Raw genomic sequence first — 24,117 nt, 5'->3', positions numbered from 1 at the left:
CTTTCCCACAGAAGCGCAATGAAAAGGTTGTATTCCCATCACTTTTTTGGTTGGTTTTGATAAAAGTTTTAACAACAAATATAATGTCGTGTATATGTATTTCAATTATTTTTCAGATGCCAAGTGGCTAGTAACCCCCCGTCGCCATGAAGGTGACAGAGTCTAGAGAGGAGCTGCTCGGCTCAGGCACGGAGAGCGCGCGCGCTTCCCAGCACGACCTGCGCGCCGTCACCGAGCACGTGCTCACCTCGCAGGAAAAGGCCTTTCTGCTGCACGCCGAGCGCGGAGACTGCGCTACTGTCCGAAGGTAAGATAACTCACTCTACCGACAAACAGTTAGAGACATAATAGGTGTTAAAAGTTGTTTCTAAATCAAATAAGAATTTGATTTACTTTTTTTATTTATTTCATGCAGATACATTTTTAGTGATATTTCACCCGCCATGCTAGGAATGTAGGGATGTAGGGATGTAGAGATGTAGGGATGTAGAGATGTAAGGATGCAGGGAAGTAGGGATGTAGGGATGTAAGGATGTAGGGATGTAGGGATGTAGGGATTTAGGGATGTAGGGACATTTTTAACTGAGGCAAATTTGGGTATTGGATAACCAACACCCACCCCTCGTACATCACCTCTCATACTCTCTCAAAACTTCCTATACTTCATTCCCCTTAAAAGAATCTAAGAAAAATATACGTAAAGATGACATAGACCCTGAGGGATTTATTTCCTCGGGACCTCTTGTGTGAAGATAATGTTAAAAAATAATCCCAATGGCAATTTTGACAATATAATAATTATTTGTAACTAATATTCTGTGAGTATTTCAAATAATATATAAATAAATTTTACAAAAGTAATGTTTTATTTACATTTATTATTTTTCAGTAAATTTTTTTTTTGGAAAATTGAAAGAAATATTTTATAATATGCATTTTATATGGGTTGATTTTGAACGATATAAACCGTAATCCTTATATGTCTTCTATTCATGTAGGACATTCGTCTATCGTTCATAAGCACGACATTTACCTAGATAATTAACACATAAAGTAAAATCATTTTCAAATTTTATTTTATTTAAGTTCAAGCGAAAAACAATAAATGCTATTGAGAAAAATTATATATAAAATCAGCATACCTAATTAATTAAATATTCTGTCAAGAAATTCTTCATTCTCCGAAATTAGATGGAGGATTCATATCAAAAGCTTTAATTCAGTTTTTTTCCGTACAAATTGATATTCCGTCCACAAAATGTTTCATTCTAATTCAACAGAGACATGTTGAAAATTCTGATTAAATAACATAAACATAAAACGTACATGTTTGTACAATAAATAAATCACTGCTTTTGGTACAAATCCAATTTCCAAGTCCTTTAAATGACCGCAAAAAATTATACAGCCCGAACTATGACTATCAAACATTACTGTTTTCTTAAATATTTTTAGCAATTTGAAAAAAAATCTATATCTTATCGATATTTATTTCGGTAACTCAACAGTTTGTAGTCAGTTATTTCGACTCCGTGTTGAAAGCTGCATACATTTTTTCTAGTAATACTGACATTATTTCTGCTAATTTGTCCTGTTTTAAAAAATTTTGGTATATACCTACTGACCTATTTATATTTATATCATCATTTGAAAAAAAAACATCTAAACAAGCACAATGTTTTATTTTATTTTTTTGTTATATTAACTCCACACAGGAGGCCCTGAAGAAAATAATTTCCCTCAGGGCCTATGTCATCTTTGGGGATGCTGTGTGGAGGGTCTTTTTGTGGAAAGGAAGGAGTGAACATGGGTCTTGAAGAGTCCCATGTTGTAGGAGGGAGGAAACACAGAGGCCGGCAGTTCGTTCCACAGCCAAGCTGTTGAACTTAAGAACGAATCGTAGAAGCGACCCGTTCTCATGTGACAAATGTCAACCGTGTACAAATGTTGGGCGCGCGTTTGGCGTGTATCCCGACTACGCACCGGCGCCGAAGGGATCAATGACGCTAGTTCCTCAGAGCATCTTCCATTGTAATACCGATAGAACAAGGACAGCATACCTACCTGACGCCTGTGCTCTAAAGATTGCAGTCCGTTTGGATTGGGGAATCTATCCAACGGACCGCCCGTTTCTGCACAGAGTCAAGGGTTTTTTTCAGGTATTTAGGGGCTCCGGACCAGAGATGGCTGCCAAATTCGACAGTAGGGTGCACTTGATGTGTGGTCGAGGGGTAAGGCTCTCTAATAGCAAGCTGGAGGTCACGGGTTCAAATGCCGGCGTGGCAACTAAATTATGTTATATTAATTTGTGTTATTTTACAAATTACTCATTTAAAATAATATACTTGCAGCAGCCGCATCACCGCTGCTAGCATCATGATATCATAATCAGACTGCACGTGTAGGATGACGAAGAAAAAAAGCAGAATCAACAATCAGACTTACGAAACAACAATTGAAATATCTGTAGTAAACAAACTGAATTATACATAATATAGTATGTTTGCGGTACGTTCCAGAATTGAATAAACTCTCAGCATCGCGCTGGTGTAAGACCACCATTTTTTTCTGTATAATATTTACAGTGTTCACATAATTATTTATATTTTTACATGATATATTTCAAACTTATAACTATAATATGTTGTGTGTAAGGTAGGTTTGAGAAGGTGATACTGTATGTGAGCAATATTGTATGTTTCGTGAACACCTCACTAGGAGAACCTGTGCTGAGGTGTTTACGTGGTTATGTATAGGTGTGACAAGTATTTATGTGTTGTAGAAGAAAGTTTTTATTTTTTATTAGTTTTAATTTTTGTTTTTTTTTTGGTTTTTGTAAATTGAATATTCATAATAAATATGTTTAAAAAAATATATTAATATATATTAACATAAATGTAAGAGCATATATTTGTATTGTAAGTGTGAGTATAGTTAAAACGTTACTTGAATAACCAGGCACTTCCCCACCTTCCTCCTCCCCATCTCCGTCTTCTCCCCACTTAATTCAGCCTCGCAGCATATCCCAATTTGGGGTGCCATAGTTTTTCTTGCTCCAGACGGTTTCACATAAAAATTAGTTGCAATACAGGTGTGGTTACATTATGTCCCATACTTTTTTTTTAATTAGGCAGAGAACTCTTCTATGAAATTAATCATTGAGTGTAAAATAACCTATTCGTTTATTTAAAAAAATATGTTAGTTGGTAGAAAATATCAATTTATGAAAATGAGAAAAGAAATTATGGTAAAGAATTCATAAAAATACATTATTTTCAGCGTGATATTTTTAATCATTTATTTTCTGAATCTGTTCTGCCTAAATTTATAACCAAGCCTTTTAGCTATTTTTGGACCAAAGTGCGTCAATTTATGGAATATGAGATTTGAAGGGGTTTTGTTACAATATTTTTGTTGTTCCGAGGTATGAGAACACTTTTTCACCGACCGTTATGGAACAAAAATGTCATTACTGTTCTGACTTCTAAGATGATTTTTATGTTCGACAGTTTAATTTTGTTTTTTTTTTATTTGGATACACAAAACTATATATTTAATGTAACACAATCAAACTGGAATAGACTTCCCTCAGCTCTTACTAATCACCAGAATTTGGCTGAATTTAAACGGGCTTTAAAAACAAAATTATTTAAAAAATCTTACCATTCATTAATCTTGAGGCGATGCACTACGTCGTGTAATATTTTAAATTGAGCCGCTACCAATAACAACCCTTACGTATATGGCGATAAGGTTTAAATTCCCGCTTAACACCATCCGCATGTTTTGATTTATGCAAGAAAAAAACATGGCTAAAAAGTGCTTTTTATTTTATTTTGTGGATGTTCAGGCATAAATATTTACTTTTTTTCCTATCATTTTATAAATAACTTAATTGGCAACATTATACAATAAAATCATAACCGAAAATGGGTTCGTAAGTAGGAGATTTTGAACTTTAAAGCGGTTTTCATAGGCCTATACATTCTTTTTTTCTGGGCTTATAAAACACTCATATAAAAAATACTCGATTGTTTCAAAGGTCTGAAACATTTCTAGGCGACCAAATTTTCAAACCAAAAACTTATGATTTTGCATTACTACGTATGGCATCGCCTTAACTTCTTTTCAATATTTTATAATAAGCCATATTCTAAATCTTCCGGTAATTGTTTGGTTTAGGTTTCCCCCTTATTGTACATTTTAAAATGTTTGCTCAGAAAATTCTCATTTCTGAGCACTAACTGCCTCCTAACTTAAATTATGTTTTAGTTTTAATGTTTTTGTTTTGTCCTGTCCTGCTCTTATTGTTATTCTGTGTTTTGTCATCACTTTGTATAAATAGTATATTTAGTGTTATAATATTAGATCTGTATTGGGTAAGGCACGCTGTAGGAATAATTTTAAGAACATGAAATTCGAAATTATCGTTTTTAAGTTTGTTACAGTAAAGCGCACTTGAAGTGAAATGACACTAAACTGCGCTATATAAATGCCATGTTATTATTATTACTAAACATATTAACTGTATATTTAACTAAAGCTTCTAACAGTAATTCCATCCTAACACTTGGCCAAGATCACTTTTAATGGGTGAAAGCCAATATAAAGAATAAAAAAAACACTTTTTTTCCTTCTATAAAATAATATGTTCTATAATTAAACAATGCGATATGAAATTACGATTTGAACTAAATTTGTCAATTTGACTGGCCTAAAACAGGATCCATTCCTATTTGGCTAGTTAAAGTTTCCGCATATGTTTTATTGTATAATTTTTTTGTGAAATACTTTTCCGTCTTTATGTCCGGGTTAAATCTTCCCCACAGGAAAAACTAAACCCTTCCACACAATTTTCCACAAATGATCATCTAGTCAATCCACATTATGCAAGTGCATTATAAGCATAATAAATACAAAACAATACAAAAACAACACGTCAAATCCCCTGAGATCAAATGGGAAAATAATTCACCGACTCCAGATATTTTCATATCAGAGGGTTCGACTCGGTAGAACTTCTAAAAGGGCCTATAAATCCTACTGATCCCTCAATATAAATATTTTTAAAATCTTTCGTAATCCTACATGTTTTTAAAACGACTGATTTTTGCATTTTTATGTATAAATTCTTTGACAGATCTAATACGCCTAAATTTTGAATGAGAGAAACTAGGTATAATGCCAGTAGCCGAAATAACAAATGGTAATATTTTAATATTCTGAGAATGCCAAATTCTTTTAATTTCATTCCCTAAATCTGTGTATTTTTTTTTTCAGAAACAGATTTTTGAATATTTCAGGAATTTGTAATAGCGACATCAATGATATAAGTTATTTTTTTTTTAATTTTGTCATTTAAAACTATATCGGGTCTATTATGACTAATCGTTCGGTCTGTTAATATAGTTTTATCATAATATATTTTATAAAATTCATTTATTATTATCATTATTATAAGTAAACTTGGCACACTGACGACATGCAAGAGATTTCGCTTTGTCTTATTACGAATCCCCGTGACTCCCATTTTGCAATCTCCATAGATCGTTAAATTAATATTAAAATTTATTATTTTTGAAATTTACTGCATCTTGGAAACGCATCATAAATTTTATTTTAATGGATGCATTAAAGTTGTGAGATTGTCAAAAATGCATTTACGGTAAACCAAGTAACGACATTCAATTAATTCGCCGTAAATCTAGTTAGCTTCGAGCACATTAAGGAGATAAATAATATAACTCATTTAGGGCCGATAAATACTATGAAGTGTTCGATTTTATATAATTTGTAAATTGGATTGGATAAGCAAAATTTTATAAATATTCATTTTCAGGGAACAACTTTGTGACCGGATAAATCATCAAAATGATAATTCATCACATCTTTAAAAAGTTATATAAAGTTATGGAAAGTGATGAAACAAAAACTTTATTAACTGGGTTAAGTAGGTTAGGTTAATTTTTTTTCATCGTTTTTAATGACTTTATATCACTATTTAAAAGTGTGTTGAATAGTCACTGTGTTGAGTTAGCATGGAACCCTAAACGAAACATGAAACAGAACAAGAAACTGACAATAATGATAACGGTCACAGTGACTCGCAACTGGGAATCGAACCCAGGATCTATTGTCATACCGGGACATCACTTGACCATTTGGACCCTTTTTATTAAACGTCATATAACGTGGAACTCATTTAAAAAAATAATTAAAAGCTAGCTGCAAAATGGTGACCGGATAAATCATCAAAATGATAATTGATCGCATCTTTAAAAAGTTATATAAAGTCATGGAAAGTGATGAAACAAAAACTTTATTAACTGGGTTAAGTAGGTTACGTTAGGTTAAGTTATGTTTAATTTTTTTTTCATCGTTTTTAATGACTTTATATCACTTTTTAAAGGTGTTTTGAATAGTCACCGTGTTGAGTTATCATGGAACCCTGCAAAATATATGGGAAAAAATTGGTTGCAAGTTGAAATTGTTAATTCTGAATTGTAAATATGACATTTAATAAATAGGTCAATAGATCAAGTAGTTGAGATGTGTCCCGGTAAGACAACAGATGCTGGGTTCAATTCCTAGTAGTGATCGTTATCTTTTTACTGTATTCTCTTCAATGATACATAACTTTTCGATTTGCTGATGGTTGTACCAACTAAATATAAACATGTTTGTATTTTTCCTTTTTTGTAATATCCCTGTGATCCAACAAATCTCAGTAAATCACCTGGACGTAATAAATAAATAATAAACCTTCCTGCAGTCGATGATTTATAGTCCACACATAGACAATAATTTTACACCGAACTTTTAAACCGAAATAACGAGTCATGCCTTACGCCCTACATTTTCAAAAACTTATCTCTCACAGTAGTGGACTATTTCGTTATGTATTGTGATTCGTGATCACAAGATTCCAATACATTTAACAAACCGATGCGAAAAACGCGTTAAAGCAAACACGTATTTTCTAAAAATTTCTGGCAGGTGTACGAACATGATGAATGTATCACCTACTGTCTACTGTCTACTGTCTACCGTCTACCGTCCAATCGATGCCCTAAAGCGGTAGGCAGCGGAATTAGCCGGTCACAAGGGTGAAATCTGGGAAGCCACGTAAGGGCGGAAAAGCCTATAAGAGTACGATTAGCTGTTGAACAATTTTCATGTAGAAACATGTGGACAAGCGATTTGTGGAAAACGTTGACCGCGTATTAGAAGAATTTTAAATTTTGAATTTTAAAAACTGCCATTTTATGAATATGTCGCATTTAGTCTGCTGTTACCTGTGTTCCCGTGAAAGACGCTGGTTGGTGTAGGTAGGCTGCTACAGGAGCAAGCCAGGCTGTCCAGAGAGCTAGGTCGGGAAGGCTCCTAGAACATAAAGGGGGTGACAAATTATGCTATAAGTTAAAGCGTTTTACATAACTCCATATTGCTCACCATAAAAACCCATAAAGACCTGCAACACCTAAAAAAATCGGACGACCAACGCATCCAACAACCAAGTGGTCCTGTAGACGTTGGATCAGCGCGTTGGCCCAATGTGGGCGAACCTGTATAAGGCCCATTAGATGAAATTATTCAACCCTCAAATCTCTGATAATAAGTATAAACACATTTGATGTCATCACTGTCACATAAGGTTACGAATCCTCAAATAGGTATTCATCTTTATCGTCTTATCTCATTTTGTGGCTTGAAGCTATTTTATCGTCGAAAAATAAATTCATTCCATTTAAATCGAGAATCATGATAGAAATGGAGAGGTGATGGAAAATAAGAAGGTGAAATGAATTGAGATTGGAAAAAAGTATTTGAACCTGTTCAATGTAAATAGTTACGCGCTTTTTAGGTTAGAGAATACCTTCAGAAGGCGAAACTTGTTTATAAATTTATAAAGAATTAGTACATATACTTCGTATAAAATTGATGTAATTGTTTCAAATAATTTCCATACCTACAGGAAGAAAATTCGTGGAAAAAATATCGTCCTTTTTTTTCAAAAAAATTACTAAGTTACCTCAGTTTACCCTACATTTTGCTGTTTATCCAGTTTACTCGAGGAATACCCTGACCAGCCAGCGGTGTTGGAGATCAACTGCGTTGATCCTCTCAACAGATCTGCCCTAATAGCCGCCATTGAGAATGAGAACATCGAGCTCATCAGACTTCTTCTCGAAGCTGGAATTAAAGTCAAGGTAAATAGTAAAATGTACACCTATATAAGAATAAAATAGTATTACCTTAATGCACCATGGTGGTCTATGGCATTCACTGACTTATTTTAAAAGTTAATTTTATTTCAGGATGCTCTCCTTCACAGTATCAAGGAAGAGTACGTCGAAGCCGTGGAGCTTCTCCTACAGTGGGAGGAAGAACATCATATACCGGGAGATCCTTATGTAAGCTTTATTTGATTTTGGATGTTCAAAAGACTAAAATATTTTTTTCTAAGTATATCAGGTGTACTGCAAGGCTTCCATATAGAGCCACTAGTATTATTATATTTGTTTATGTGTATTCGTTTATATACTAATTATCCGTGTGTTTTATATGTTACATTGAAGCAGATATATAAATAAAGTTCATTTGCACATAATATTATTATTTCTAAGTAATTTGAAACCAAATATTTCATAAAAAATCGTAATGAAGGACGAAGGACTCGGTAATGGAATCGAAGAGTATCCACCAAATCCGTCAAAGGGGGTAAAAAAGTATTGTTTTTATTTCCAAAATTTTTCCAAATACACTGACTAACTTCACTTAACTTGAACGCGTTTGAACATTTTTTTAATAAAATATAAAAATATCATGAAATTTTTACTCTTCTAGGACTCATCTGCATTTCAATGAAAATTGTTATTTTTTTACTCTATTTAATTTCTAAAGGGTACATGTGAGGTTTTCGACATATTTTGAATTTGCAGAGTTGGGAAGCAGTTGACAGATCCTGCTCCACGTTTACCCCCGACATCACGCCCCTTATTCTAGCAGCGCACAGAAACCACTATGAGATCCTCAAGATCCTCCTGGATAGAGGAGCCACCCTGCCGATGCCCCACGATGTAAGGTAAACTGATCAATCGTCGTATTATTTATTTGTAAAAAACTATTATTACTTCATCGATTTTCTATGCACACATATAAGATACTTTAAGGGACTTTCCATTGCCAATTATTCAAATCCCTCGACAAAAATTCTCGTATTTTAAGATATAAAATAGGTTCTTACACTTTATTTACTTTCCTTTCTGTTTTGCATCCACTCCATCATCTTCCTTCTTCCTAGATAATTCTAGTAGTTACTTCGATCAAGTTTCAATATTGCCTTATCCTGTTGTTTGGTGTCAGTTAAATGAATGTTGCATACCTCCACACCTCATGGATCATTAATATGTTAATTGATATTGCGAGCTAAAAAAATACGTTCATTTAGTAAGTCCGATAATAAAAAGTACGCAAAGTTCATTATGGCCGAGTTTTTTGGTGCTTCAGCATATAGGATTACACCAACCTGGGTTTCGAAAGCAATACTCGAGCCTTTTCGTCAATTTTCAAATATTATAAAAAATAAACAAAGTGTTCCGATCTTAATTTGCTACGCTTCAATTTAGGGTTATCCGGTGAAAGAGACCATTAACATATTGCAAAATATCAAAACCCTTGTCTTGTACTATCAAAGTTCTGCTTGAGGTCTTTCTCAATCTCTCCGGCAAATGCTACTATTGTGCTGTAGGCGAACTATTTCTTCGATTTTCAGTTGCAAACTTTACCTTTTTATTGTTGTGTCTTGTTCTGTTTGATGTTTCGTTTAGATTTATTAGTATTATCTTCTTCTTAAATTACTAATACTTCTTCTAGGTGCGGCTGCGATGAGTGCGTAGTATCTAGCGCCCGCGACTCCTTACGCCACTCGCAAGCGAGGATCAATGCCTATCGTGCACTCACCGCGCCTTCCCTGATCGCCCTCTCATCACCTGACCCCGTACTCACTGCCTTTCAACTGTCATGGGAGCTCAGGAGGCTAAGCCGTATGGAGACCGAGTTCAGGGCGGAGTATAATGTATGTTACTGAATTATTTGTGTTCACACCCTTAACGAATAACGATAGCTGAGATGTCACTAGAGTAATATAAAAGCCATTTTCATTTTGTTGGGTGGAATATGATTTTGTTAAAATATTATAGGTACTCTTATTATCTGTTTGTAGGAACTAAGAGCCCAATGTCAAGGCTTTGCTACAGCCTTGTTAGACCACGCCAGGACTTCCAATGAACTAGAAATCATGCTCAACTACAATCCCGCGGACACGGACGTTTGGGACCCTGGTGAGAGGCAGACTCTTGATAGGCTGAAGCTGGCTATAAAATACAAACAGAAAATGGTAAATAAAAACATTATTTGACTCATTTTATTAAAACACGTAAATGGAAACACTGCTGATTAAAGCACTCTGAGTTTGTTTACCTATCGAACATTTTTTGGAATCTTGTCATTTCTCAGTATTTTGCCAATTGGCAGATATAAGATATTTTAACTTGACCTTTTCCAGTTCGTAGCCCACCCCAACGTCCAGCAACTCTTGGGCGCCATCTGGTATGAGGGTCTGCCCGGCTTCAGGCGCAAGAACATGTTGGGCCAACTGGTGCAGGTGATGAAGCTGGGTGCAATGTTCCCCGTCTACAGTTCCATCTACATGATGGCACCCAACTCTGAATGGGGGCAGTTTATGAAGAAGCCGTTCGTCAAGTTTATATGTCACAGTACTTCTTATGCGTTCTTTCTATGTAAGTGAACGCTTATCTAATATTATCTTACCTCTCATTTAATCTACCTCTGTTTCTTTATGAGACTTCTATCTTTTAAAAATTATGTTTCTCCTACTTTACTTTAAGTATTCTTCTGCCAATTTGGGTGTGACCCTCCCGTCCCCCCCATCCACTAACCCCTCATCCAAGTTGAATCTATAATTAACTTAAGTGTACGACTAATCCTGATGAAGAGAGCATTTTTCTCAAAACATTTGCATTTTGTGTCGAATACAGTGGTGTAAACAAAGGAATTAGACTTTGATTCTCTAATTACATCATCAAAAAGTTAAAACTTACCTTCACTAGAAGAACTATTCTTTGAAAAGTTAAGTGTTTTCTTAATTGTGTCCAGTTTGGCGGATTGCTGGTAGTCCTCACCCATTCGAAATCAGTTGTCAATCTATTAAATAAATTCTCTGATTCTAGTACTTCTCGGGTTAGCATCTCAACGTGCTGAATACCTGGTGTTGGAATGGTTCGGCAACCCCTGGATGCTCTCCATACTCGAAGGTTGGAAGAGGCGAGAGCGAGGGGCTATGCCTGGTATCATCGAATTTAGTGTCATAATTTACATTATTAGTAAGTATTGTCATCTGATGTCCTAGTTTCTTCTCGCTTCCTTTTTTATTGATGATAATCGTTAAATCCGGATGAACAGTACCAACATTGATTATGCTATCTTGATTGGCCAAAAAAGAAGGTAAACGCGTTGCAGGGTCTAATAGCAAAGAGCTGGTTTCACTGGTATTTGCAAAAATAAATATTTAATTTTCTTTCCAGGTCTCGTTTGGTCAGAAATCAGATCTCTTTGGAGCGGTGGAGTTATAGAATACATAAACGATTTATGGAACATAGTGGACTTTATAACAAACGTTTTTTACATTGCTTGGATAAGCTTGCGTTTTGCCTCCTGGTACATTGTTCAGGTAAGGTTAGGTTAGGTAAATTTTGTCGAACCCCATTGTGGTCAATTAATTCATGAATCCGATTATTTGCGGCTCTCTCGCTCTCTCTCTCTCTCTTTCTCTCAATCGATAGTCTTCATAAGGTTCTTAGCCTGCTTATAAGCAAATTCTGATTATTTTTACTCACCATATACATATACACCATCTAATGATTTTGAAAATCTCAATACCACCACCGATTCGTAAAAAGATTGAATTTAAGGAAGGTTAAAATCAAACATTTCAGCGTGATGCGGGAAGAGGCCTCGACCCTTGGTATCCTCGAGAGCGCTGGGACCCATACGACCCGATGCTCCTCTCTGAGGGAGCTTTTGCTGCGGGGATGGTTTTTAGCTATATGAAACTTGTTCACATCTTCTCCATCAACCCCCATCTCGGGCCTCTGCAGGTCTCACTGGGGAGAATGATCATCGATATCATCAAATTCTTCTTCATCTACACGTTGGTGCTGTTTGCTTTTGGATGCGGTAAAGTATAATAATATTATTTCTTTGATTTAATGTTTCCAATGAACTCTAGGATATTCCTAAATTCGGTTGAGTGGGTAAGCTGCTATAAAATACGACACGGCCGATTTGTTGATGTGTCTCCTTGTGTTGAAACAGCTATAAACTCACCCTTGTAAGGCCCATCAAATCTTGCAGTAAACACCCATGCTTTTAGCACCAACGGCGTGGCGGGCGGCAGAATTCAATTCCATAACTATGTAAAATTTATATTTTTGCAACTGTTAGTTCTTTGTGCAATTCCATCGTAATGAATATAATGAAACCAATTTAAAACTTTATTCAACTTGTTTATTTTATCAGACCAGAGCAGTTTCAAACAATTACGTTCATCTTCAGACTGGGTAATTTTGGAAAATTACCCAATCTTACAATTTTACCGGATAAACGTAACCTTACAGGTCTGATAAAATAGATAAGTAGAATAATGTTTAAAAATTGTTTCATTGTACTCATTATGCATAACTCAATGATGCGACATTTTTTTTAAACTTGTTGTGTTGATGGTGTCAACTGTATTTCGCGAAACTTTTTCCTAGTTGCCATTATTTTTTTTATTATTGTTAAAATGTTAGATATAAGTCATATTTAATTTATTTTTGGTAATTTAACAACAAATTGTTGTTTTTCGTCTTGTATTCAACCAAAGATAAAATGAAAATATTGTTTTTACTATGGCGGTTTAATATATTTGTAAATATGTAAATCCAGGTTTGAACCAGTTGATGTGGTATTACGCAGACCTGGAGAAGAACAAGTGCTTTCATCACCCCAATGGCTTACCGGACTTTGATGGACAGGAGAAAGCTTGCTCAATATGGAGACGATATATAAAGTAAGGCAATAAAAATATCCCCCCTAGCCTCCTTTTAAACAATAACTTACAATAAATACAGCGTAAGCTAGTATGATTTACGATTTTCACGCCCGAAAGCATTACCGTGATTTATTGACGTGACACGTTCAAATGAAACAAACACTTGAGTCCAGCCATTTATATAGTTAGAATGACAGAACGGTAGGTGTGTATGAGAAGATATTTAAATTTGAATGGAGCAAGGAGTATGTGCCAAGACAGAGTTGTTTGGCGGTTCGTCCTCTGCCTATCCCTGCGGAGTAACAGCGTGATGGTGAGTTGGTTATTTTTGGGGTATTATTCCGTGTTGCGCTTCCTAAAAGCCCCTACAAAACCATCAATATTGTTGTAATCAAACAGTGCGAAGCTTAATACTGCCGTGGTAAATAAAAACACGGTGTCTTTATTAAACTACTTAAGGTACTGTGTTTTAGTTACAGCGGCAGAGTAGTTCTTAGTATCCGGTACTTGATGGCTACACCAAAACTAAATTCTGAAAACCTCATTAAGTTAACTAAGTATACTGTAGGAGGGTTTGCTTGCGCAACACGGCATCGCTTCTAAGAAAATAATCACACACTTCACCACAATCTACACATCTCTCTTAGGGTTTTCAGGTAACACCCATATAAGGTAAATGACAATGACGCCGTTCTTTTTGTATAAAGAACAGTAACTATTCAGTAAATTTAAATGATCCACCACTTCATGGCAAAAAAGATATCAGAATATTTAAAAAAAAAATCAAATTATACGTTTGCCTTGATGATGGACACTGCAACGCTGTCCGAAACATTTGTTTAAGAAGGAGGAGGCGTAATACCCCAAAATTAATTCACGATGTCGTAATTTACCTATGTTTATTTCTTCTACAGCTTATTTGAGACTTCCCAATCTCTTTTCTGGGCATCTTTTGGCCTGGTGGATCTGACGTCTTTCGATTTGACGGGCATCAAAAGTTTCACCAGATTTTGGGCTCTCTTAATGTTCGGCTCTTACAGCGTCATCAACATCATCGTCCTGCTCAACATGCTCATTGCCATGATGTCGAACTCGTATCAAATTATCTCTGTGAGTATTTATGTCTGAAAACTTCCGTGCATCAGTATCTTTGTCTAATTGTCTCTAGTATAAAATGCTTGGTTTTGTCCTACGTGTAAGTAAAGTGTTCAGTAATCCGCGTACAATCGTAATGTTGTATTTCGCATTAGCCAGAAGTACACTGGAATATGCTTCGCCTATTTTGAATCCACACTAAAAACTGTACATAGATAGCAAATTTATAAAACATCTTACCTCCATATTCAACAATCTCTTTCAATGTACATTTCAATATTTGCAGCAAAGGCAAGCATTAGCTGATTTAATATTTGTACATAGATTTTAAACATAAACATCGACCGAAGCAAACTTCTGTCAGTTAACTTTCTGTAATTAATTTTAACCAACCTTTACAAGATACACAGGGCTATTCCACACGCTTAATTATAAAACAAATTCAGCATCTAGTTCCCCAATTAATCGTGCTCTTCCATTGATGATTGTAGCTCAATGTGCTCTTCACACATTAAATAATATTTGTCTAAACATCGTCATTTTGATCACTGCCCATATTTAAAAGTGGCATCAAGTCAATAATATTATAAACTGTTCAATTCGCATACATATACACACCCACTCACACATACACACACCGACACATTAGACACGTCACCCGGTAATTACTGAATATACAAACTACATATGAGACATTACAAGCAAACATATCATCGGTACTAACCTTGAAATATTTAATATCTGTAAATGATTTCATCACTGTAACCAATGTACTGTTTGTGTGTATAATATAAAGTAAAATAAAAATAATACTGAAAGACAAAGCTGTGAATCTCTGCAAATGGCAATTCATCGCGGTTGTAAATATATCTTCGGATTTATACTCAGCAGTCAGTCACACTTTCAATCCAACTATATGGATTGCCATAATAATTACAACATAATCACTGAAACTTATTTTAATCCTCTTTATATTTTTTTACCAAAGTGATTTAAAACAAATGAATACATTTGTTTTGGAAACGAATGTCCGCACTGACTTATACCTATCCTTTGATTCAAACCCATTTAGCAAGCGCTCTGACTCTTTGCCTGACATCGTTTATCGCCATCCCATTTGAATGTCATAATGCTGATGAAACACTGTTTTGTATTAGAAATTTAAGGCCTGATTTTCCAGTCTTTTGGATAACAAAACACGCTCACATCGCATTTCTTGTAGTATTCTTCTTTATTCTGTGTCAGTAGGCATTAAAATCTTATTCCTTGAATATATTTTTGATACACTTTATTATTTTATTTTCGTTGCCAGTTAAAGATTAAAAACTCATTTTCAAGTTCTAACTTCTATAAGAGTGATGTTTTCAAACTGGAAGTGTAGGTAACTATATTCAATATTTTCTTCGGTAGGGTTAAAGTGTGTTGAAACACGTCCCTTGCCAACCATTTCCTTTTTATTGCCTGTAGGTACTTGTGTAACTGTAAACAATCAATTGAGTATTATCGATCATTAAACGAAATCGTTTATTTATAATCGGTGAAATTATCTTGAAATCTCACCGATTAAATTCGATTCTTTTCCTTTGTATGTCTTTAGGAACTGTGAAAATTTGATTCTATTTTAATACGTTCTTTTTAGGAAAGATCAGACGTAGAGTGGAAGTTTGCCAGAACTAATTTGTGGATGTCATATTTTGAAGATGGTGATACCGTTCCCCCGCCATTCAATCTGATTCCAACACCTAAGAATATGTGCAAAATGCTGGTTTGGAGATCGAGGAGAAACACCAACTCTATTCTGGTTAGTTTTTTTTTGTCATCAGCGCATCATACATTCAAACATATTTATTTATAAATAAGATCCTTTAATTTTGTGACTCAAAAATATTTTTTTTTGTACTAAAACGCTAGGCCACTACAGCAAAACCGCTTCGCCAATATTTATTTTCCTTTACAGAGGTACTGTTGTGCCGAAACGTGATGGTGCAAATCATGTTCGCGAAAAAATATCGATTCTCGCAAATTGTTTCGCTACAAAGGGTTTTATTTTTTGACATCCATGAGGCCTGTACGTAAAAGTTACAATGGTCCCGTAACAATTCATCATAACGCAACCAATTTTCAAAATATAACTGAGTCTGTCTTTTTCATGGCGTTTTTCATATCTTTAGTAGAGCCAACACATGGGTAGGTCCGTTTCTTGCTTTCATCTTCATTTGACGATGCCATCTTTCTTTATTCAATGATTTTTTGTCATCTCCAAAGTCTAGTTTACTTTGAATTCGGGATCTGCCATATTTTGAATAACTAAACAAAATAACACTTGTTTACTTACAGAGAAAGTCCCATGAAAAAGCCCTAGTTCGACACGAGACAGTGATGCGACAATTGGTCCGACGCTATGTTACGGCAGAGCAACGCAAGAGAGATGAGTTTGGTGTTACTGAAGATGATGTAATGGAAATCCGACAGGACATCAGCACTCTGAGATATGAACTTATCGACATTTTGCACAGGAATGGCATGCAGACTCCGAGAGTTGATAAACATGATACTAATGGTACATAAACAAACCTTTTGCTAAATACTATATTGTATTTTCACTGCTCACTATGCGTTTGTAAGACACTTCTGCAGTAGGAAGGGTCAAAAGAGTATTTGATTAAAATGACTAATAAAAATCCTTGCAAATTGAATCCAATGTCCAAAGGAACATGGTTGTCCCTTCTACATTATCGGAATTGAATAGCTAGGGTATCAGCTATTTTGTTTATTTTGGAAACGCTTCCAAATAAAAAATAGCTGATATTTCATTTAATTTCAAATCATTTTTCAATATTTTCAGTATTTTGAAAATTGATCCAAATCTCCCGACTCTCCTAACTGTGGTATAGGTATTAACGTGTCCACAATAATTTTAATGACAGAATTTTCATTCGATTTCAAATCAATTTTCAATATTTTCAGCCGAGTGCATTGCAATAATAGAAACTCTCATTATAAAATCAAAAATAATTTTGAACATTCCCTCGTTCTCTCTGACTCTCTCAGTTCCCTCCAAAAACTTAAATCCAGTCCTCTTCTTCATCCTGATGATCACTTTGTATGTCTTATTCGAGTGATGATAGCCTCCATTCAAAGCTCTGGAAAAACTCTGATTTGGATTCCTGGACATGTTGGCATCATGGGTAATGATACTAATGATATTGCAGATGCCTTGGTAAAAAAAAGGAGCGTCCAACCCTGTTGTTACCCTCGTAAACCATATTACCCTATCTGACATTTTTTCCATCATCAAAGATAGATTCCGCAATGTTTGGGCAGAGTATTGGCACATTGCTAGTCAATCCAAGGGAGCCTGCTATGCGTCAATACAAAAGACTATCCCATCAAAACCGTGGTTTCAACAATTCCCCCATTTTTCCATAAAATACATTTCTTCACTTATTCGAATGAGGATCGGACATTTTTCCGTTCCTTCCCACCTTTTTAAAATTCACATCATTGACTCCCCAGATTGTACATTCTGTGGACTAGAAGTGGGAACTTTAGATCACATATTTTTTGGTTGTCCCTCTCTAAACAAATATCCTCTCTTCTATCAAGCCTTATCTAAAATTGCCTCCCCTCCATTCAACATCTCATCTCTTCTAAGTCTGAGCTCGACTCCAATTTTCATTTAAATTTGTAAATTTGCCTATTTAAATAAAATTGATGTTTAAATTCACCATTCATTTCTTCATAATTTTAAATGATGGCCTTGAAGGGTGAAAGCCAGAAATAATGGGAAAAAATGCTTCCAACTGGTTTCAATTCTCTGTGCGAATGCAATTTCGTTCAGAAATATGATTTTTAACTCTGCGCTTTTATTAATACGTTGAGCTATCTCCTCTTACCATTCTTCAATTATATTTTATGATTTGGGTTCAGCAGTAGGCACACAAAATATATATGTATTATAAATTTGAGATATTTTCCAGTTCCTGGTAAAAAGGGCCGTGTAATGGAGAGAAGGCTGCTGAAAGACTTCCAGATTGGAATAGTGGAGGGAATAGTCAATGAAGTGCTGACATCTGAACAGGAGCCAAAGGACGTGTTCAGTCAAATAGCCAAAGCCATCGGCCGCCGGTCTGTGAATAATGGGTAAGGATATTAAATTTAGAAGAAACCTGATTTTCCTATAGAATTTTAAATATTCAACTTGATTACTATGAACATGGTATTATAAACATGATTACTATACGAGTACGTGGATTCAATAATATACCGATCTGGATGATCAGCATGAGTGGACCTCAAAGGTAAGATGCTTAATTGCTTACCATGCTTTATATTTGGGAGGCGGGTTTGAAACCATTTATTTTATAACCAACACCTCTGCCACGGGTCACCCCAAGTGGTTCGCTGCGTTTGACAATTTAGCAGAGGTGCCTGGGTTCATCAGTTGAGGTATGTTCAGTATGCGCCTGCCCACCAGCTGCGTGGCGTGCCAGATCGAGAGAGGCTGGTTTGGGGAGACTCTTTGACCACTCCAACTGGTCTCTCGACCCATTGCCTTGCGCCGCAGTGGGAGGAATATATTCATATGTCCGTCACTCCTAGACACACTGATCCCTACATTCCAACCCAACCCTCATACTTTTTACCTTCTTAGAACTTCCTCTCCTTTCTTTCCCTAAAAAACAACTCTCCACATCCTGAAAGATGACATATGCCCTGAGGGAAATGATTACCCTATGTAAGGTTAATGTAAAAAAAGACTTTAGGGTACTGTACTACTAAATAAAAGTCGTTTCTTAAATGTGTTGGTATTATAAAAATATGTATTATATCCGTTGTTATGTCTGCCTTTATTTATGAAGACGTCGAGTGTTGGGAACTCTTTAAAAACAGTAAAAAGATCTTTAATATAATTGTGTTTATTTACATTACAATAAAAGGTCTGGCTAAACTACACTGTTCGTTACCCGAGGGTAGGTAAATTTCTCAGCCCCAGAAGCTTGCTGTCCGATAATATTGTCTCGCAAGTACCTGTTATACCCCAGCGGCATCTGACGGCCTCTGGCACAGGCTTTATTTCTACCGTCATCTATTGATTAACAACTCAACCTATTTACCATACATCACAATATGTAATATCGTAATATCAGATCAAAAACAGCAATCATGCCCCATGCTTCGGCCGATTATTTATCCCTGAATAATGCCCGCCTCGCGCCTGTCACAGTGACATAGTTTTAAATAAATATTAAATATCAAATAACAAAATTTTAAGTATTATATTTTCGCTTACATTAATTAATATTTCTTCGATAAATTACATTTATTAGTAAGTACTATTTATGGTTTTATCCTCCCTTCTTCCTCGGTGTGATCATACAAGTTTTATAAATAGAATTTACACGCCAGAAATGTTTAGGTTCTTCATCTCCATTTTCTGGTACCTACTTTTGCTACAAGTAAATCCATATTTCTGTTACAATTTTGAAGAATTATTTCAGAAATTTTCTAAACCTTGCTAGTTTTTACAGAATAAAAATTATGCATTATTTAAAATGTAGTCAACACATCCTGGAATACTGTAAGGTGTTTGTACCAGGGGCACTGTGATCTGCTGTGTATTCCATGAGGCAGAACAAATGTGTTGGCTCCGTGTAGCATGACGCTGGGTATGGTATTATAAATATATTATGAAATGAATTAATATTTTTTTTTATTTTTCCAGTAAAAATAGAGATTGGAATGCACTCGTCCGCAAAAACACGTCAAAGGGAGACCCCATCGGTACCAGATCAGAAGCTCTTCTCCGAAGATCTCGCCAGTCTCTTCGCCAGCATATTCTGGAGAATATTGATACAACGTCGTCCATGGACACTGATAAGCTAGTCGGTAAGCTGGACGACATTTCTATGATAACGTAGCTTTACGCATCGCTTTGTTTCTCAAAACACACGACCAAACCATGAAAAAAATTGCAAACACCGCCAGACAGTCTGAAACGTTGTCTAAAGAAGAGGGAAGCTCAATACGGATGTTTTTTTATCAAATTTGTCCTACGACTGGGATATAATTTTTTAGCCGTGGTTGTAAATTTAAAATATGCACACAATTAAAACTTTCAAAATGTTAATTATCTCCGAAAAATTTCGCAGAAATTCGTAAAATTTGCTCCCAGATCAAGCAGTCAGGAGCCTTTGCTTTAGAACTCTAGAGGCAGACAAACATTGCACCGAGATCAAGCGGTCTGGAGCCCTTGCTCTATAACTCTAGAGCCAGACAAACATTGCTCCGAGATCAAGCGATCAAAAGCCCTTGCTCTAGAACTCTAGAGGCAGACAAACATTGCACCGAGATCAAGCGGTCTGGAGCCCTTGCTCTATAACTCTAGAGCCAGACAAACATTGCTCCGAGATCAAGCGATCAAAAGCCCTTGCTCTAGAACTCTAGAGGCAGACAAGCAATGCTCCGAGATCAAGCGGTCAGGAGCCTTTGCTCTAGAACTCTAGAGGCAGACAAACATTGCTCCGAGATCAAGCGGTCAGGAGCCCTTGCTCTAGAGCTCTAGAGGCAGACAAACATTGCTCCGAGATCAAGTGGTCAGGAGCCCTTGCTCTAGAACTCTAGAGGCAGACAAACATTGTTCCGAGATCAAGCGGTCAGGAGCCTTTGCTCTAAAACTCTAGAGGCAGACAAACAGAAATTGAACTTATCTTATGTTTTCACCAAAACCATAATATTAACAAAATTACATAAAGAATATTAATTTCACAATTTCGATATCAATGTCTAATAAATAATTTTCTCCGTTTTCAGAATACAATCCCAAGTTGTCAGAAGTGACTCCCACAACGCGAGTGGCCTATGCCAAGTTTATGAAGAGGAAGCTGAAATCCGACTTCAACATTCGCGAGGAGAGAGCCAAGAGAGGAGATTCCACATCTTCCTTTGCCCTGGAAGACGAGGTATTTGAACCGACTACCGAACCGCCGGTGATTAGACTAAGACCAAAGTCAAAGAAAATAGTTGGCGATGAGCAAAAGGACAAAGACCCGGAAAAAGAAGAAGGTTTGTAGCAACATCACTCGTCCTCTTCTTTCGTCTTCTTAAGTCTGCCCACAGCGCTCACGGTTTCGTGATTTCATGTAAATATTATGTCATATAAGTTCATGGGGATGTTTAATGGTCGAAGAAATGACCCAGAAAAACCAACGCGTCGGCAATATCAAATTGAATATTTTTCTGTAAGACAATTACGGCAACTTCTGACGATGTCAACGGAAAATGTATTACAATCCTTTTGTAGAATGATGTTTGCACTCTGACAATTATTTCCTAGTTTTCATTTTTGATCAAGCTCCTACCATAATATTGTCCAACGTGAATTTTCACTTGTTTGATTACAAAACAAGCAATAGTTTAAAACCATTCAATACAAGTATCTAGGTAGATAATGTATCTAAATATCAATACTTGTTTTACAATGCTGTAATCATTTCAGAGCCAAGTGTAAACAAAAAGGACGAGCCCGTTGAGAAATCTTGCATAGCTCCGGCCGTTGAAAAGGATTTCCGAAGTAGAACACCTATCCAGGAGATGTCTGACGAGGAACTGGATGTGAAGGAAGGAGCCAAGGACCTCAGGGTTCATGCAGATGTCGAAACACAGCAACGTGATGACAGTAAGTAAAAATTTAGTATTTTGTTGATCTAATTTCGCTCCTTGGACATCCAAAAGATATCCATGGTCTTTTTTTTAATTTTCGTTCGGTAAAAAAATATGAAATTAACGATGAGTACCTGTTGTCTTATGGTTTGCTAATAGTTCACTGTGAAAATGGCATCATTAGAAGGGTCGGAAATATTTGCCTTGAGGAATTCCCGACAGAAAAAGTTATGTAAATCTTATATTGAGCGAGTGTGCTTGCACATAATTAATAGACTTCAGCTTTATGGGATGTGTTTGAAGAACGGCGTAGAATGTTACAATTGAATTTCAATGTGCTCCAGAATTGTTTTTTTTGTTTCTGAATCATTTGTATAATTAACTCTCTGGCGTTGAAAAAATTTACTTTGCCACACTTGAAAATTTTTACTCTGCGGAAATATGAAAATTGTTCGAAATACATTTTAATGTAAAGTGCTTATAGTGGTATACTCATTGAGTAAAACCTCAAATTGTAATATTTAATCATTATGGATAAACCACTCTTAAAAGAAATATGTGAAATTTAAAAAAGGATTCGGTCGCATCTGCGAATTGAACCCAGAATCTTTGCTTTGCCGGGTAGTGCTCTGACCACTGAGCTAATTCGACCATGTCAAATTCAGTAATTTTTAACTGTATCGTACTTCGACTAAGCGCTACCAACCATGTCTTAATTTTTTTGTTGCATATTTTTGGCTGCTATCTTTCTAAATGGTTGCAAAATTCTACCCGAATTTAATTGCATAGTGTCTTGGATAAATACTTTTTTTATTTATTATTTTACTATGCGGCATCAGAATCTATGAATACTTTACGTCCAGGATGAATGTTTAATATTTTCTAGATAAGTCTAGGATTTATAGTGGATCAAGTAATTCAGTAAAACCTCAAATTGTAATATTTGTATCAAAGACACTTTCTAGATTGGAAGTTTCACATTTTTGATTTGAGAGTGAGAAATAATAATTGTTTTGTATGTTTTCAGTGTCCGAGAGTGGATCGGTTTCCACATCAGCTGTGACGAGACCCTTAAAATCTTGGTCACGGGAGCCTTCGGAGGCAGGCTCTGATAGCACCCACCCTCCTAGTCCTCCCCCGGCCAGCAGAGGAACACCCAGCCCACTCGTAAAAACCCACCATCCAGAATCATACCCCACCAGTCCAAAATCCACTGACTCGTATCCCAAGAGCGTCACGTCAAAATCCACAAGTCCAGAAACAACCGAGGAGAAACCAAAAACTGTGACTTCACCAGCGTCTCATAAATCTGAGAGTGAATCTGAAGAAGCTAAACCATCAGAACAGCATTCTCAGCCAGTCATTTCTCCCCCGTCTCCTAAGTCGTCTACACCTTCAAGTCCAGAGCCAGGAGCATCAGCTAGTCCAGTGGTACCAGCTCCAATTCCAACGACAGTTCTCAGCCCACCAGAAGCTGATACGAGTGTAAGATCCTCTCCAATCCGGTCTCTCACTCCGGGTAGAGGGAAGTCCAAAGCCACTGGAAAGCAAGTTTCGGGATGGATTTAATATTGCTTATAGTTTTTCTTTCTATCATACAACCTAAAAACATGGCGGTAGATAGACGGAGGCCGGCAGGAGCAGTGAAGGATTTTGGTAGAACTCTCCAAGGATTTTTTTATAGCACCTATGATGATTATGAAAGACGACATACCAAATAAATTATTTGTTTTATTTAGATATAATTATTTTCATTGGATTTTAATTAATATAACGTTTAAATATTTTCCATGACAAAAATGTTATTTTCTTATCTTTCAAAAAATGTATAAAAAACTAATACTTTTTACCTGGTCACTATGATTTTTTAAATGAAAAATATAAATATTGATTCTGCTGAGCCCGTACGAACAGTGTATGTTTTATAAATAAGTAATGTTTTATAAATAAATAAACTTAAATATGTAATTTGAATTGTTTTGGTGGTTATAATAATGTTTTATTATACGATTTACCCTCTAAAATAAAAATAAAAGTTTTATAGATATTTCAAAAACTATACCTTTCTTCATTTTGTACACTCTTATATTTTTTTTAAATTGTACCGTACCAATCAAGCAGAACATACTAGGAAAACTTTCAAGAAAATATTTCTAAAAAATCTTTCTGCACTTTCAAACAGCCAATAAATCAGTCCAATTTTGATAACAAAGTTAAAGAAATTCTTAATTTCAGTTTTTAGTAAC

General features: G+C 35.7%; 1 protein-coding gene across 1 annotated transcript; it reads left to right on the top strand.

The window, feature by feature from the left end:
• The first annotated feature begins 146 nt into the window (after nt 1–146).
• On the top strand, nt 147–23,440 carry trp (transient receptor potential). Its single transcript, XM_089644461.1, has 19 exons — nt 147–307; nt 8,066–8,210; nt 8,319–8,414; nt 8,943–9,085; nt 9,877–10,078; nt 10,226–10,399; nt 10,568–10,802; nt 11,253–11,405; nt 11,607–11,752; nt 12,018–12,258; nt 13,009–13,132; nt 14,029–14,224; nt 15,849–16,010; nt 16,547–16,769; nt 18,190–18,352; nt 19,935–20,098; nt 21,023–21,274; nt 21,708–21,887; nt 22,899–23,440. The coding sequence occupies exons 1-19, from the start codon at nt 147–149 to the stop codon at nt 23,438–23,440; spliced, it is 3,702 nt and encodes a 1,233-aa protein (XP_089500587.1).
• The last annotated feature ends 677 nt before the right edge of the window (nt 23,441–24,117 follow it).

The sequence above is a fragment of the Hesperophylax consimilis genome, chromosome 21 (genome assembly GCF_061612785.1).
Source record: "Hesperophylax consimilis isolate HC1 chromosome 21, BYU_Hcon_1.0, whole genome shotgun sequence".
In the NCBI taxonomy this organism is placed as follows: Eukaryota; Metazoa; Arthropoda; class Insecta; order Trichoptera; family Limnephilidae; genus Hesperophylax; species Hesperophylax consimilis.
Note: the sequence above shows the minus strand (reverse complement) of the source record. Positions and strands in the feature narration are given on the sequence as shown.

Bases quoted from the DNA above. Each gene is read 5' to 3' on its own strand.
- trp (XM_089644461.1), top strand. From the start codon at position 147: ATGAAGGTGACAGAGTCTAGAGAGGAGCTGCTCGGCTCAGGCACGGAG. The intron at 10,803-11,252 runs GTAAGTGAACGC...CTCTGATTCTAG, and splicing joins TTCTTATGCGTTCTTTCTAT to TACTTCTCGGGTTAGCATCT. The intron at 21,888-22,898 runs GTAAGTAAAAAT...GTATGTTTTCAG, and splicing joins AACACAGCAACGTGATGACA to TGTCCGAGAGTGGATCGGTT.